At 42.3% G+C, this 14,306-nt stretch overlaps 1 protein-coding gene across 1 annotated transcript in view; it reads left to right on the top strand.

The window, feature by feature from the left end:
- The window catches only part of GUCY2C (guanylate cyclase 2C), a 262,021-nt gene that overhangs the window by 237,788 nt on the left and 9,927 nt on the right, over nt 1–14,306 (top strand). Inside the window, exons 24-25 of the mRNA XM_053689439.1 lie at nt 12,079–12,177; nt 12,495–12,589. Of these exons, the coding sequence (XP_053545414.1) occupies nt 12,079–12,177; nt 12,495–12,589 (194 nt within the window). The remainder of the gene's footprint in view (nt 1–12,078; nt 12,178–12,494; nt 12,590–14,306) is intronic.

Genomic DNA, 14,306 nt, shown 5'->3' on the forward strand with positions numbered 1-14,306 from the left:
TCGGCCCGGTTCATCAGGTTCCAGTCGGATAATATAACCTCAGTGGCTTACATCACCCGTCAGGGAGGAACTCGGAGTTCCTTGGCCATGACAGAGGTAGCCAAGATCATTCAGTGGGCGGAGACCCACAATTGCTGTCTGTTGGCGATTCACATTCCCGAGTGGACATCTGGGAGGCGGACTTCCTAAGCAGGCAGACCTTTCACCCAGTGGAGTGGGAACTCCATCTGGAAGTGTTTTCCAGCCTGATTCTCAAATGGGGTCAGTCGGAATTGGATGTCATGGCTTCTTGGCAGAATGCCAAGCTTCAGTGGTACGGGTCGAGGACAAGGAACCCTCGGGCTGTACTGACAGACGCTCTGATGGTACCTTGGAATTTCAGTCTCGCATAACTATATCCTCTGTTTGCTCTTCTACCTCGAGTCATTGATTGAATCAAGCAAGAGAGGGCGTCTGTGATCCTCCTTACACCGGCATGGCCTCGCAGGATTTGGTATGCAGACCTGGTGGACATGTCATCTCTTCCACCTTGGAGACTTCCTTTCAGGAAGGACCTTCTACTTCAAGGACCCTTCTTTCACCCAAATCTAGTTTCTCTGAAGCTGACTGCTTCAAGATTGAACGTTTAATTTTATCCAAGCGTGGATTTTCAGAATCAGTCATTGAGACCATGATTCAGGCTTGTAAACCTGTGACTAGGAAGATTTTCCATAAGATATGGCGTAAATATCTATACTGGTGTGAATCCAAGGGCTACTCTTTGAGTAGAGTTCGGATTCCTAGAATTCTGTCCTTTCTCCAAGAAGATTTGGAGAAGGGATTATCGGCAAGTTCCCTAAAGGGTCAAATATCTGCCTTGTCAAATTTATTGCATAAATGTCTAGCGGACTTCCCAGATGTACAATCGTTTTGTCAGGCGATAGTCAGGATCAGGCCTGTATTCAAACCAGTTACTCCTCCTTGGAGCCTTAATTTAGTTCTTAAAGTTCTTCAAGGGGCTCTGTTTGAGCCGATGCATTCTGTTACGGTTGCCTCCAGGCTGGCTGGAAGTTGGACCGTAGAAAAGGATGCTCCTAGCGCTCACCAAAGGATCTCAGCACCGTAGACACTATAACTACTGCGTAGCCACCATACGTAATGCAGACTCTACGAACCACCGCTGCTGGGCTGGTATCTCGCCATCTGCTCTGCCCCCTGGACCTACGACCAGGCTCCAGTAGGTGAACCTCTTCCTTCTGTACAGCGAAGCAGGATCAGGAACAAGAGCTCTTACAGGAGCTCAGTAGCTAAGGGAGTATGAAGAGCATAGCAATCCCTGTAGTGATTATAGCTGTCACCTACAAACATGAGTCAAAGCTGCAAGTTAGAGGGTCAGAAAAGGTCTGATGTGCTGGAACACACAGCCTGCTTTTTATTGAGGTTACATGCAAAAAAAGGACACTCTCAGGGGGAGGCATAAAATCCCCAATCACACATTTGATACATTTAGATAGACAACTCCCTTTGACAGGCCACAACATTACTTCAGCAGATAACAAGTTACACACAATAAAACAATGCAGTCCACCTTATCACTAGCAGTCTGATTAGACAATGGGAATGTTTATCACTAAACTTAATTAGAGCTGATCCCAGCAAACTTGTATTTAGAATAGCTTCTTGAAGCTGAACAAAATTAACTCTTAATGGCACACAATGAAAACTAATGCTTTTGTAACAGTGCTCCCTTTCTGTGGAACACTCTGCCTGTGTGGTACTTGGTTCAGTAAGTCCTATTTACTGAACCAAGTGGGAGAAAGCCAGGGACGGTTGCCTCCAGGCTGGCTGGAGGTTGGACTGTAGAAAAGGATGCTCCTAGCACTCACCAAAGGATCATCAGCACCGTAGTCACCATAAGTAACGCAGACTCTACGAACCACCGCTGCTGGGCTGGTATCTCGCCGTCTGTTCTGAGCCCTGGACCTACGACCAGGCTCCAGTAGGTGAACCTTTTCCTTCTGTAGCGTGAAGCAGGATCAGGAACAAGAGCTCTTACAAGAGCTCAGTAGCTAAGGGAGTATGAAGAGCATAGCAATCCCTGTAGTGATTATAGCTGTCCCCTACAAACATGAGTCAAGGCTGCAAGTTAGAGGGTCAGAAGAGGTCTGATGTGCTGGAACACACAGCCTGCTTTTTATTGAGGTTACATGCAAAAAAAGGACACTCTCAGGGGGAGGCATAAAATCCCCAATCACACATTTGATACATTTAGATAGAGAGACAACGCCCTTTGACAGGCCATAGTAGAATTACATTTCTTCAGCAGATAACAAGAAAACAATGCAGTCCATCTTATCACTAGCAGTCTGATTAGACAATGGGAATGTTTATCACTAAACTTAATTAGAGCTGATCCCAGCAAACTTGTATTTAGAATAGCTTCTTGAAGCTGAACAAAATTAACTCTTAATGGCACACAATGAAAACTAATGCTTTTGTAACAGTGCTCCCTTTCTGTGGAACACTCTGCCTGTGTGGTACTTGGTTCAGTAAGTCCTATTTACTGAACCAAGTGGGAGAAAGCCAGGGACAAGTTATTTTACAGGTCTGGGGACATAGTCTTAAAGGGGCATTGTTCACCAAAGTCACAATATGTCCCCAGACGGTTCTTAAAGGGCCATACACACCCAATAAAAGTTAATAGGTTTTCAGGGGCACAATCTTCCAGGGGCCATAGTCATGAGGAAGGAGGCTGGCAAATAGGCTTCTCCAAAATCCAGGGAAGCAGGGCAATTTTCCATTTAAAGGGCCAGTTACAAATAGCAGTTTGTAACATATCTCCCCTTTTGGAGGGAGACTAACCAGGCCCCTGACCTTCTGTCGGTCAGTGCCTAAGTGAGTCTCGCAACCCACCCAAAAATAAACATTAGCAGCAAAGTAGCCCCCCCACAATAAGTTGTACTGGCCTGTAGGTTCCAGGTTGTAGGATGAAAGTGTAGCATCCTCGGCCTTCCTGGCGCAGCTGGGCAAATAGCTGGTGGTACTTGGGGGGCAGAGGCCAGCCGCACTCTGCCCTGGTGCCAGCGCTTCTGCTGGGGTGAGGGGTTTGCAGGCCAGTCCTGTAACAAGGGGGTCTGTAGGGCAGAGGCCAGCAGTGCTCTGTCCTGATGCCAGCTCTTCTGCTGGGGGAATTGGGGCATAGTCCTGCCCGGTGACAAAGGGAACGTGGGGGTCAGTGGGGGTTAACATCTCCACTGTTAACCCTGGGCCCAAGTTAGGAGTTAGCTGGGGAGGGGGAGATTGGCTTACCTCCTCCTCCTGATACTCCGGCGGCCGTTGGGAAGGGAGGTCGATGCTCTCCGCTCCCTGTGGAACATGCTGCGGCTGGGGAGAGAGACCGGTTGTCTCCTCTCCCTGGAAGGTACACTCCGGCTGGGGAGGGAGGTCGATGCTCTCCCCTCCCTGTAGCTGGGTCTGTCGCTGGGGATCTGGGCCGCCTGCCCAGCATCCCTGTAGGGCCGGTAGAGAGACTGTGGTCTTATCTCCACCTGCCTGCTGGGGGTCCTCCCAGGACCAGTCTATGAGGCCTACTGCCTCGGGTATCTCTGGTTGGGGTTGGTGAAGGAGACCGGTTGTCTCTTCCCTCTGCACGGTATACTGCCGCTGGGGAGGGAGGTCGCTGCTCTCCTCTCCCTGTAACTCACTTTCTCGCTGGAGACCAGGTGTCCATACCCTCAAACTCCACAGTTGGCGCTCAAAGGCTCGTGCCGCTTCGTTCTCAGTATCCAATTCCCGGATGATGCGACTGACTACCTCCTGCGCAGGGTCTGGATCATATCGGACTAGCCGCCTCTTTACCTCTGGAACGAAATAAGCGCCCTCATAGCGAAGGATCCGGTTGAGGTGCTCTTCACAGGGTTCTGACCAGTGTCTTGTCAGCTCCATGCTGCTGTAGGTAGGGACGCTGCGCAGTTGCTAGCGTTGCCCTCAATAACTCTCCTACGATACCAGTGCTGTTGGGGTGCTGCTCCTTGCGCTAGGACGCCATCCCACCGCTGCCGCCAAATGTTACGGTTGCCTCCAGGCTGGCTGGAAGTTGGACCGTAGAAAAGGATGCTCCTAGCGCTCACCAAAGGATCTTCAGCACCGTAGACACTATAACTTCTGCGTAGCCACCATACGTAATGCAGACTCTACGAACCACCGCTGCTGGGCTGGTATCTCGCCATCTGCTCTGCACCCTGGACCTACGACCAGGCTCCAGTAGGTGAACCTCTTCCTTCTGTACAGCGAAGCAGGATCAGGAACAAGAGCTCTTACAGGAGCTCAGTAGCTAAGGGAGTATGAAGAGCATAGCAATCCCTGTAGTGATTATAGCTGTCCCCTACAAACATGAGTCAAAGCTGCAAGTTAGAGGGTCAGAAAAGGTCTGATATGCTGGAACACACAGGCTGCTTTTTATTGAGGTTACATGCAAAAAAAAGGACACTCTCAGGGGGAGGCATAAAATCCCCAATCACACATTTGATACATTTAGATAGACAACTCCCTTTGACAGGCCACAACATTACTTCAGCAGATAACAAGTTACACACAATAAAACAATGCAGTCCACCTTATCACTAGCAGTCTGATTAGACAATGGAAATGTTTATCACTAAACTTAATTAGAGCTGATCCCAGCAAACTTGCATTTAGAAAGCTTCTTGAAGCTGAACAAAATTAACTCTTAATGGCACACAATGAAAACTAATGCTTTTGTAACAGTGCTCCCTTTCTGTGGAACACTCTGCCTGTGTGGTACTTGGTTCAGTAAGTCCTATTTACTGAACCAAGTGGGAGAAAGCCAGGGACAAGCTATTTTACAGGTCTGGGGACATAGTCTTAAAGGGGCATTGTTCACCAAAGTCACAATATGTCCCCAGATGGTTCTTAAAGGGCCATACACACCCAATAAAAGTTAATAGGTTTTCAGGGGCACAATCTTCCAGGGGCCATAGTCATGAGGAAGGAGGCTGGCAAATAGGCTTCTCCAAAATCCAGGGAAGCAGGGCAATTTTCCATTTAAAGGGCCAGTTACAAATAGCAGTTTGTAACACATTCCTTAGATATTAAGTTGTTATCTTGGAAAGTTTTGTTTCTTGTCGCTATTTCATCTGCTCGTAGAGTTTCAGAGCTCTCGGTATTACAGTATGAGTCTCCTTACCTTATTTTTTAATCAGATAGGGTAGTTTTACATACTAAATTAGGGTTTCTCCCTAAAGTAGTTTCAGACCGGAACATTAATCAGGGGATTGTTGTTCCTTCCATGTGTCCTAATCCTTCTTCTCAGGAGGAATGGCTTCTACACAATCAGGACGTGGTACGTGCACTAAAATTCTATTTACAGGCGACTAAGGATTTTCTTCAGTCTTCTGTTTAACGTAAGGGACAGAAAGCTACTGCTACTTCTCTTTCTTTGTGACTGAAGAGTATCATTTGCTTTGCCTATGAAACTGCTGGACAGCAGCCTCCCGAGGGAGTAACGGCTCTTTCTACAAGGGTTGTTTCCTCTTCCTGGGCATTCAAAATGAAGCCTTTATGGAACAGTTTTGCAAGGCTGCAACTTGGTCCTCTCTTCACTTTTTTTCAAAATTTGACTTTTTAGCCTCAGCTGAGGTCGCTTTTGGGAGAAAGGTTCTTCAAGCAGTGGTGCCTTCCGTTTAGGTTTCCTGTCTTGTCCCTCCCTTATCATCTGTGTACTCTAGCTTGGGTATTGATTCCCAACAGTAATTAATGATGATCCGTGGACTCATCGTGTCATTAGAAAGAAAACAAAATTTATGCTTACCTGATAAATGTATTTCTTTCTTGACACGATGAGTCCACGGCCCGCCCTGTTATTTAGACAGGTTGTTAGTATTTTATAAACTTCAGACACCTCTGCACCTTGTTGCTTCCTTTCTCTCCTTTACTTCGGTCAAATGACTGGGTTGGGATAGACGGGAGGTGATATTTAACAGCTTTGCTGTGGTGCTCTTTGCCGCCTCCTGCTGGGAAGGAGTGATATTCCCAACAGTAATTAATGATGATCCGTGGACTCATCGTGTCAAGAAAGAAAGAAATTTATCAGGTAAGCATAAATTTTGTTTTTTTCGTTCCCAGAATCCTCAGTCCGTGTCCTTCGCTCTGCCGTATTCTTACCTCATAGGATTGAGGTCACTTCTCGTAAGTAGGAATTCCACCTGTCTATTTTTGCAGCAAGTTATCGTTCATATACGACCTACGGTTGAGACTGTGTTTTTCAACACTAGGAAATACAGTATATCTGAACTTTTAGCTACATTGTTCTTTTGCACACTGCCATTTGTTTGGATCTTTTATTGCTTTTATTTTAACACATTCCTTCAGTTTCTAGCAGCAGTTGGTAAGTTGGTATTGTACTTACCCTCTCTTCTTATTAGCTCTGACCAGGATTGTTTCATCTATCCATTTTGTTCTTCTATTCCCTTTTGTGTGTGTGTGTGTATATATATATATATATATATATATATATAACATAATTTATGTAAGAACTTACCTGATAAATCAATTTCTTTCATAGTGGCAAGAGTCCATGAGCTAGTGATGTATGGGATATACATTCCTACCAGGAGGGGGCAAAGTCTCCCAAACCTCAAATGCCTATAAATACACCTCCCACCTCACTCATACCTCAGTTTAATGTATAGCCAAGTTAGTGAGGTGTAAAAGGGGTAAAAGCATAAAAAAGAGGAACAGGATAAATAAAGTGCTTTATATAAAAAAAAATTATAACCCCCCAAAAATTGGGTGGGTCTCATGGACTCTTGCCACCATGAAAGAAATTAATTTATCAGGTAAGTTCTTACATAAATTATGTTTTCTTTCATATAGGTGGCAAGAGTCCATGAGTGAATGACGTATGGGATATAATAACCAAGATGTGGAAGTCCACGAGTCACTAGAGAGGGAGAGCTAAAATAAAAACAGCTATTTCCGCTGAGAAATTAAATCCAAAAAATAATTAAGTTTTTTTAAAAAAAATTAAAAAATCTTAAATCTTAGGCACTATAATCAAACTGAGACAGTTGCCTGAAGAACCTTTCTACCAAAGTCTGCTTCCGGAGAAGCAAAGACATCAAAATGGTAACATTTAGTAAATGTATGCAAAGAAGACCAAGTTGCTGCTTTGCAAATTTGATCAACTGAAGCTTCATTCTTGAAAGCCCAAGATGTGGCGACTGATCTAGTAGAATGAGCTGTAATTCGCTGAGGCGGAGACTGCCCCGCCTCCAAATAAGCTTTGTGAATCAAAAGCGTCAACCAAAATGCAAGGAAATGGCAGGTGCTTTCTGACCTTTTCTGGAACCAGAAAAAATAGCAAATAGAATATAAGTCTTTCTGAAATCTTTAGAAGCCTCAACATAATATTTCAAAGCTCTTACCACATCCAAAGAATATAAGGACCTTTCAAGAGTATTCTTAAGATTAGGACACAAGGTAGGAACAATTGATGTTAGAATTCTCAACTTTAGGTAAAAATTTAAACGAAGTCCACAAAACAGCTTTATCTGGATGAAAAATCAGATAAGGAGACCCACAAGAGAGAGCAGACACTTCAGAAACTTTTCTAGCAGAAAATATAGCCAAAAGAAATAACACTTTCCAAGAAAGTAGTTTAATTTCCAAACAATGCATAAGCTCAAAAGGAGAAGCCTGCAAAATCTTTAAAACCAAATTGAGACTCCAAGGAGGAGAAATTGATTTAATAACAGGTTTGATATGAATCAAAGCCTGAACAAAACAGTGAATATCAGGAAACTTAGCAATCTTTCTATGAAATAAGACAGAAAGAGCAGAGATTTGTCCTTTCAAAGTATTTGCAGACAAACCTTTATCCAAACCATCCTAAAGAAACTGTAGAATCCTATGAATTCTAAAAGAATGCCAAGAATAATCATGAGTGGAACACCATAAAAATATAGGTTTTCCAAACCCTATGATAAATCTTCCTTGAAACAGACTTAAAAGCCTGTATCATAGTCTCTTATGAAAATGAGCAAAGGGGATTGCGTCCAATGCTGCAATCATGAGACCTAAAACTTCCATGCACATAGCCACTGAAGGGAATCATAGAGACTGAAGGTTTAGACAAGCTAAGACCAATTTCATTCATCTCGTCTGTTAGAGAAAGAGTCATGGACACTGAATCTATCTGGAAACCTAAGAAGGTGACCTTTGTCTGAGGAATCAAGAAACTCTTTGGTAAATTGATCCTCCAACCATGTCTTTGAAGAAACAATATTAGTTGTTTTGTGTGAGATTCTGCTAAATGAAAAGATTGAGCTAGTACCAAGATATTGTCCAAATAAGGAAACACCACAATACCCTGCTCTCTGATTACAGATAGAAGGGCACCAAGAACCTTCGAGAAAATTCTTGGTGCTGTTGCTAGGCCAAATGGAAGAGCGACAAATTGGTAATGCTTGTCTAGAAAAGAGAATCTCAGAAAACAATAGTGGTCTGGATGAATTGGAATGTGAAGATAAGCGTCCTGTAATTGTATTGTGGACATGAAATGACCTTGCTGAACAAAAGGCAGAATAGTCCTTATAGTCACCATCTTGAAAGTTGGGACTCTTATAAAACGATTTAAAGTTTTTAGATCCAGGATTGGTCTGAAAGAATCTTCCTTCTTTGGGACAATGAATAGATTTGAATAGAAACCCAACCCCTGTTCCTGCTGAGGAACCAGTACAATCACCCCTGAGAGCTCTAGGTCTGAAACACACTTCAGAAAAGCCTAAGCCTTCACAGGGTTTGTTGGAACATGAGTAAGAAATAATCTTCCCATGGGAGGTCTTATTCTGCAACCTATTTGATACCCTTGAGAAACAATATTCTGAATCCACTGATTTTGGACAGAATCTGTCCAAATGTCTTGAAATAACTTTAGTCTGCCCCCCACCAGAAGAACTGTTTTGAGAGCTGCACCTTCATGTAGTCTTAGGGGCTGGATTTGGTTTCTTATAAGGCTTGGATTTATTCAAATTTGGAGATGGTCTCCAATTAGAGCCAGAGGCCTTAGGGGAAGGAGAGGTTTTCTGTTCTCTACTCTGATGAAAGGTACGAAAATGATTGGGAGCTTTACATTTACCCTTAGATTTCTTGTCTTGGGGCAGATAAACTCCCTTACCCCCAGTGAGTGTGGAGATAATTGAATACAATTGAGAACCAAACAAATTATTACCCTGAAAAGATAGAGATAATAATTTAAATTTAGACACCATGTCAGCATTCCAAGATTTAAGCCATAAAGCTCTTCTAGTTAGAATAGCTAAAGACATAGATTTGACATTAATCTTAATGACATCAAATATAGCATCACAAATGAAATGATTTGCATGTTGAAGTAAAATAAAAATGCTAGATAGTTCAGCATCTGATAACTGCTGCACTAAACTGTCTAACCAAAAAGTTGAAACAGCAGCAACATCAGCCATAGAAATAGCTGATCTAAGAATATAGCCAGTATGTAAATATACTCTTCTAAGGTAAGATTCAAGCTTCCTATCTAAAGGATCCTTAAAAGAAGTACTATCTTCCATAGGAATAGTAGTAAGTTTGGCAAGAGTGAAAATAGCCCCATCAATATTAGTGACCTTTTCACAAAACTCTAGACTAGCCACAGGTAAAGGATACAACTTCTTAAACCTAGAAGAAGGGTTAAAAGAGGTACCAAGTTTAGACTATTCTTTAGCAATCATATTGGAGATAGCATCTGGAATAGGAAAAACTTCAGGAGTAACCTCAGAACTCTTAAATACAGAATTTAAACGATTATTAGCTTTGCTATCAGGAGGACTAGACTCCTTAATACCAAAAGTAAACAATACTTCCTTTAATAGAGAACAAATATGTTCAATTTTAAATAAAAAATATTTGTCAATTTCTGTCTCTGATGCAGAATCCTCTTAGTCAGAGGAAACTTCATCAGTAGATGATATTACAGCATGCAGTTGGTCAGTACAAAATTCATTAGATCTATGACAAGTTTGGAAAGACCTTTTACGTTTCTTTGAAGGCGGAATAGCAGTGATAGCCTTCTCTTATGGCTGCAGCAATAAAATGTTTCATATCTGCAGGAATATCAGGTACATTAGACTGAGAAGGAAAAACAGTAGATGTATTTGTACTCATAGAAACATTATCAGTATGTAATAATTTGTCATAACACAGGCCACATAATTGAGCTAAAGAAATAAGATCAGCTTGTTTACAACAAACACACTTAGCTTTGGTAGAATTGTGTTCAGGCAGCTTGGTTCCTACAGTAACATCAGAGGCAGGATCAGTTTGAGACATCTTGCAAAATGTAACAAAAAAGAAAAAATAACATTTCAACAAAATATCCAATTTCCTCAATATAGCAGTTTCAGGAATGGTAAAAAATGCTTATGATAAAATTCTTATACAAAAAATAAAATCAAAAGCAAGATCATAGCTCTCTATAATATAATGAGAGCATCGAGCATTAGAGGGAGAGGCTTAATATAACACATTTTGGCGCCAAGAACGACGCACTGAAAAGATGCAACTCGCGTCATAACAGGCGTGACTTTATGGCAAAAATGACGCAATGAAATGACGCAACTCACGTCAGAACAGGTGCGACCTTGCGCCAAAAAATTACGCAATGAAATGACGCAACTCGCGCCACAGCAGGCATGATTTTGCGCCAAAAATATTCACGCCAAAAAATGACGCAATAAAATGATGCATCATCGCGAGCCTAATTTGCCCGCAAACATTTTGAAAACAGACTCAGATGTTAGCAGCTAACCGGAACCCCAAAAAATACCTAAATTCTACCATAAACATAATTTCCATTCTGAAACTGTATGACTGCAAAGGGAAATATTAACAGACCTGACTCATTGCTAATATATGCAATATACATTAAGAACTTTATAATAACAATATAAAGTGCCTTCCATAGCTGAGACTGTCTTAAAAATGATATATACTTACCAGAAGACACTCATCCACATATAGCAGACAGCCAAACCAGTACTGAAACATATCAGCAGAGGTAATGGTAGAGGAGTAAAATGTCGATCTGTAAAGGGAGGCAGCAGATGAATCCCCGCAACCGAATTTACAGAGAGCCCTAGAATATATTTCCCATAGGCAAAAACATGCTATCCTCAGGCAATACTCCCTTCACATCCCTCAAACACTGTACTTAGAGAGGAACTGGGCTTCAATATGCTTAGAAGCGTCTTTCACAGAAGAAATCAAGCACATCATGCTTCACCTCCTAAGGAGGCAAAGTTTGTAAAAATGAGATATGAGTGAGGTGGGAGGTGTATTTATAGGCATTTGAGGTTTGGGAAACTTTGCCCCCTCCTTGTAGGAATGTATATCCCATATGTTACTAGCTCATGGACTCTTGCCACCTATATGGAAGAAATATATATATATACTGTATATAGAGAGAGAGATAGAGAGACAGAGAGATCTTATCCCCCAAATCAGACCTACCTGTCACCCCAGATCAGACCCACCTGTCTGCTTAGATCACACCCACCTGTTCCTCCCAGATCAGACCCGCCTGTCTCCCCTGATCACAATGGTCTCCCCAGATCACACCCACCTGTCCCCCCAGATTACACCCATCTGTTCCCTCAGATCAGACCCACCTATCCCCCCTGATCACACTGGTGCCCCCAGATCACACCCACCTGTCCCCCCAAATTACACCCATCTGTTCCCCCAGATCAGACCCACCTGTCCCCCCAGATCACACTCACCTGCCCTCCCAGATCACACTCACTTTTCCCCTTAGATTACACCCTCCTGTCCACCCATATCAGACCCACCTGTCCCTCAGATCAGACCCTCCTGTGCCCCCAGATCAAACCCACCTGTCCCCCCAGATCAAACCCACCTGTCCCATAGATCAGACCCTCTTGTTCCTGTAGATTTGACCAGATGCACCTACTCCCAGTTAAGACACCTATCCTAGTCTTTTCCTCAGTAGTACAAGTGCTCCAACCATGTTAGTTTGGTATCATCACATTTATCTGTTCTGTTTAGGTCCATGTGCTGCTGGTGTCGTTGGGATTAAGATGCCAAGATATTGTTTGTTTGGTGACACAGTGAACACAGCGTCCAGGATGGAGTCTACTGGCCTACGTAAGATATAGATCTGTCTGTCTGTCAGCCTGTTTCTCTGTCTCTTCTATTTAACTGGAAATCTAGGGCAAAGAAACGATTGTACATACAAAGTGCACATACAATAGAGTTAAACATAAGCAACAATATGACTAATGAATTTGATGTAGAGAAATCAAAAGGGTTAGTCATAGGACGGAAAAAGTTACGCTCTTTTCCGCTATTTATGTGTTTTTGTTGTTGTGAGCTTTTCCTTGAGGTGATTCCTAGTTTACCAGACAATCCTTCCTTTTGTTTGTTTAAATTACAACTAATTCCATTTTACATATTTTTAACAGCTTTGCGAATTCATGTCAGTAATTCGACAATTTCGATCCTGAAAAGGACAGAGTGTGAGTTCCAGTATGAATTCCGAGGAGAGACATATCTAAAGGTACCAAGCCAGATTCACAGAACCAACATCATAAAGAATAAACCATATAATATGTGGTCATTAAGCATTGCACAACAGAACCTCAAGCTTCTCCTGTTCTAATCCCTGTATAATGCATTCTCTCCCACAAGCTGATGGTGATGTAGTCACTCCGGTATCACGGGGTGGTATATTGCGTATTTACTAAGGTGAATAGAAACCTCTCCGAATTCTTCAGGGCATCTCCCCCTCCTACACATGCGCCAGAAACATAAGAGTATGTACAGACGAGGAAACAAGAACTTTGACCGCTGTAGGTCCAGCATTCTCACTGGTGCAAGTGTCTGGCCACCTCTGTCCTTTTAAAGCCTGTGTCCTGTTATTAGTCTAATCATGCAGACCCCTCTGGCATTAAAAAGGCTTCATTAGGGCACAGTGAACCTTTCTGAGTGTATGTTCTAGAATAATATTCGCAAGTGCCCATGGGACTTTTTCCTTTTAAATTATGTTAGTTATTATTTTCTTATAAATTCCTGATATAAATAAACTATTACAACCTAATAGTTGATGTTTAGCACATAGTGATAAGAGAAATAATGTATTTAGCACTACAATAGCAGGCAGTAAAACCTAATAGTCTGCTGGCTCAATGTGTCCCTGCAATTCCTTGTTCTTACACCATACTGATGATGACCGTCTCTTTTCTGAATTAGTTTCATTGGAGCTTGGGACTGTGGGTTAATCTAGTGAAAACATCTCTTAGTGTCATTGCACATAACTCTGCTGTATTTGTTTGCAGATATGAGTTTTCTGCATTATTATGGGTTTGAGTTATCAACAGATGCCAAGCTCAAGCTTTGGGTGCTGTTTTATTTCACTTATGGACATCAGGAGAGTTGGTCTCCTCAGGAAATGTTCTAAATGCTGTTGGAGCACTCATAATTTTTAAGTCACTAAAGATTTCACTAACTGATTACCTTTTTGTGATTTATCTGGAATTAATAATGATTAGAACACTACTAGGGCTTCTTTGGCCAAGTGGTGTTACTGTGCGATACATTTAGCATTATCTATATTTTGGATGGAAATTCTTCCATATAAGGTGAAGATACTGTCTAGTAGATTTGTGGCTTCCTTATGAACTCGAGTATCATGAAGCTTCAACTGAGTAGCTTAGCAAGGCAGCCACAAGCAATTTTAGAAGGAAGGTCTTGCAGTCTGGTCTTCCCATGACCTAAATGTCTTATTTAGACTTCTTGTGGGTAACATTAGTATAGACTCCACTAGTAGCTAAAGTAATTAATATGTCACCAAAAGAGTATGAGAGAAGTTAGGATTTATACTAAAGCTGGATTGGCCTACTAAGACTCCAAAAGATTTATCGGTGGACTGCAGCAGTTGGGGTTGGCCAGCTACAATATAAGGGAGTGGTGCTGCTGGTGAGGCAATAAAGGTGTATCACATCTTTTCTACTCACAGCTATACATTTTAAGGTTTATTTCCTAGAACATGTACCATTTAGTAGCCCTCCTTTAAATAATTTCTAATAGCGAGTCAGGTTCCACTGTGAGGCAGAGTGACATACTATTTTGAGTGTCTTCTCTAGATCCCAATATGGATAATTATTTTCACACCGTGATAGAGAGTCAAGGATAACATTGGGCTCTAGGTCTTCAAATTTTTGCAGGGCTGTTTTTTATTCCCAATCCCGCCCTGATTTATACTTACTGTTTAAGTC

The sequence above is a fragment of the Bombina bombina genome, chromosome 7 (genome assembly GCF_027579735.1).
Source record: "Bombina bombina isolate aBomBom1 chromosome 7, aBomBom1.pri, whole genome shotgun sequence".
NCBI lineage: Eukaryota > Metazoa > Chordata > Amphibia > Anura > Bombinatoridae > Bombina > Bombina bombina.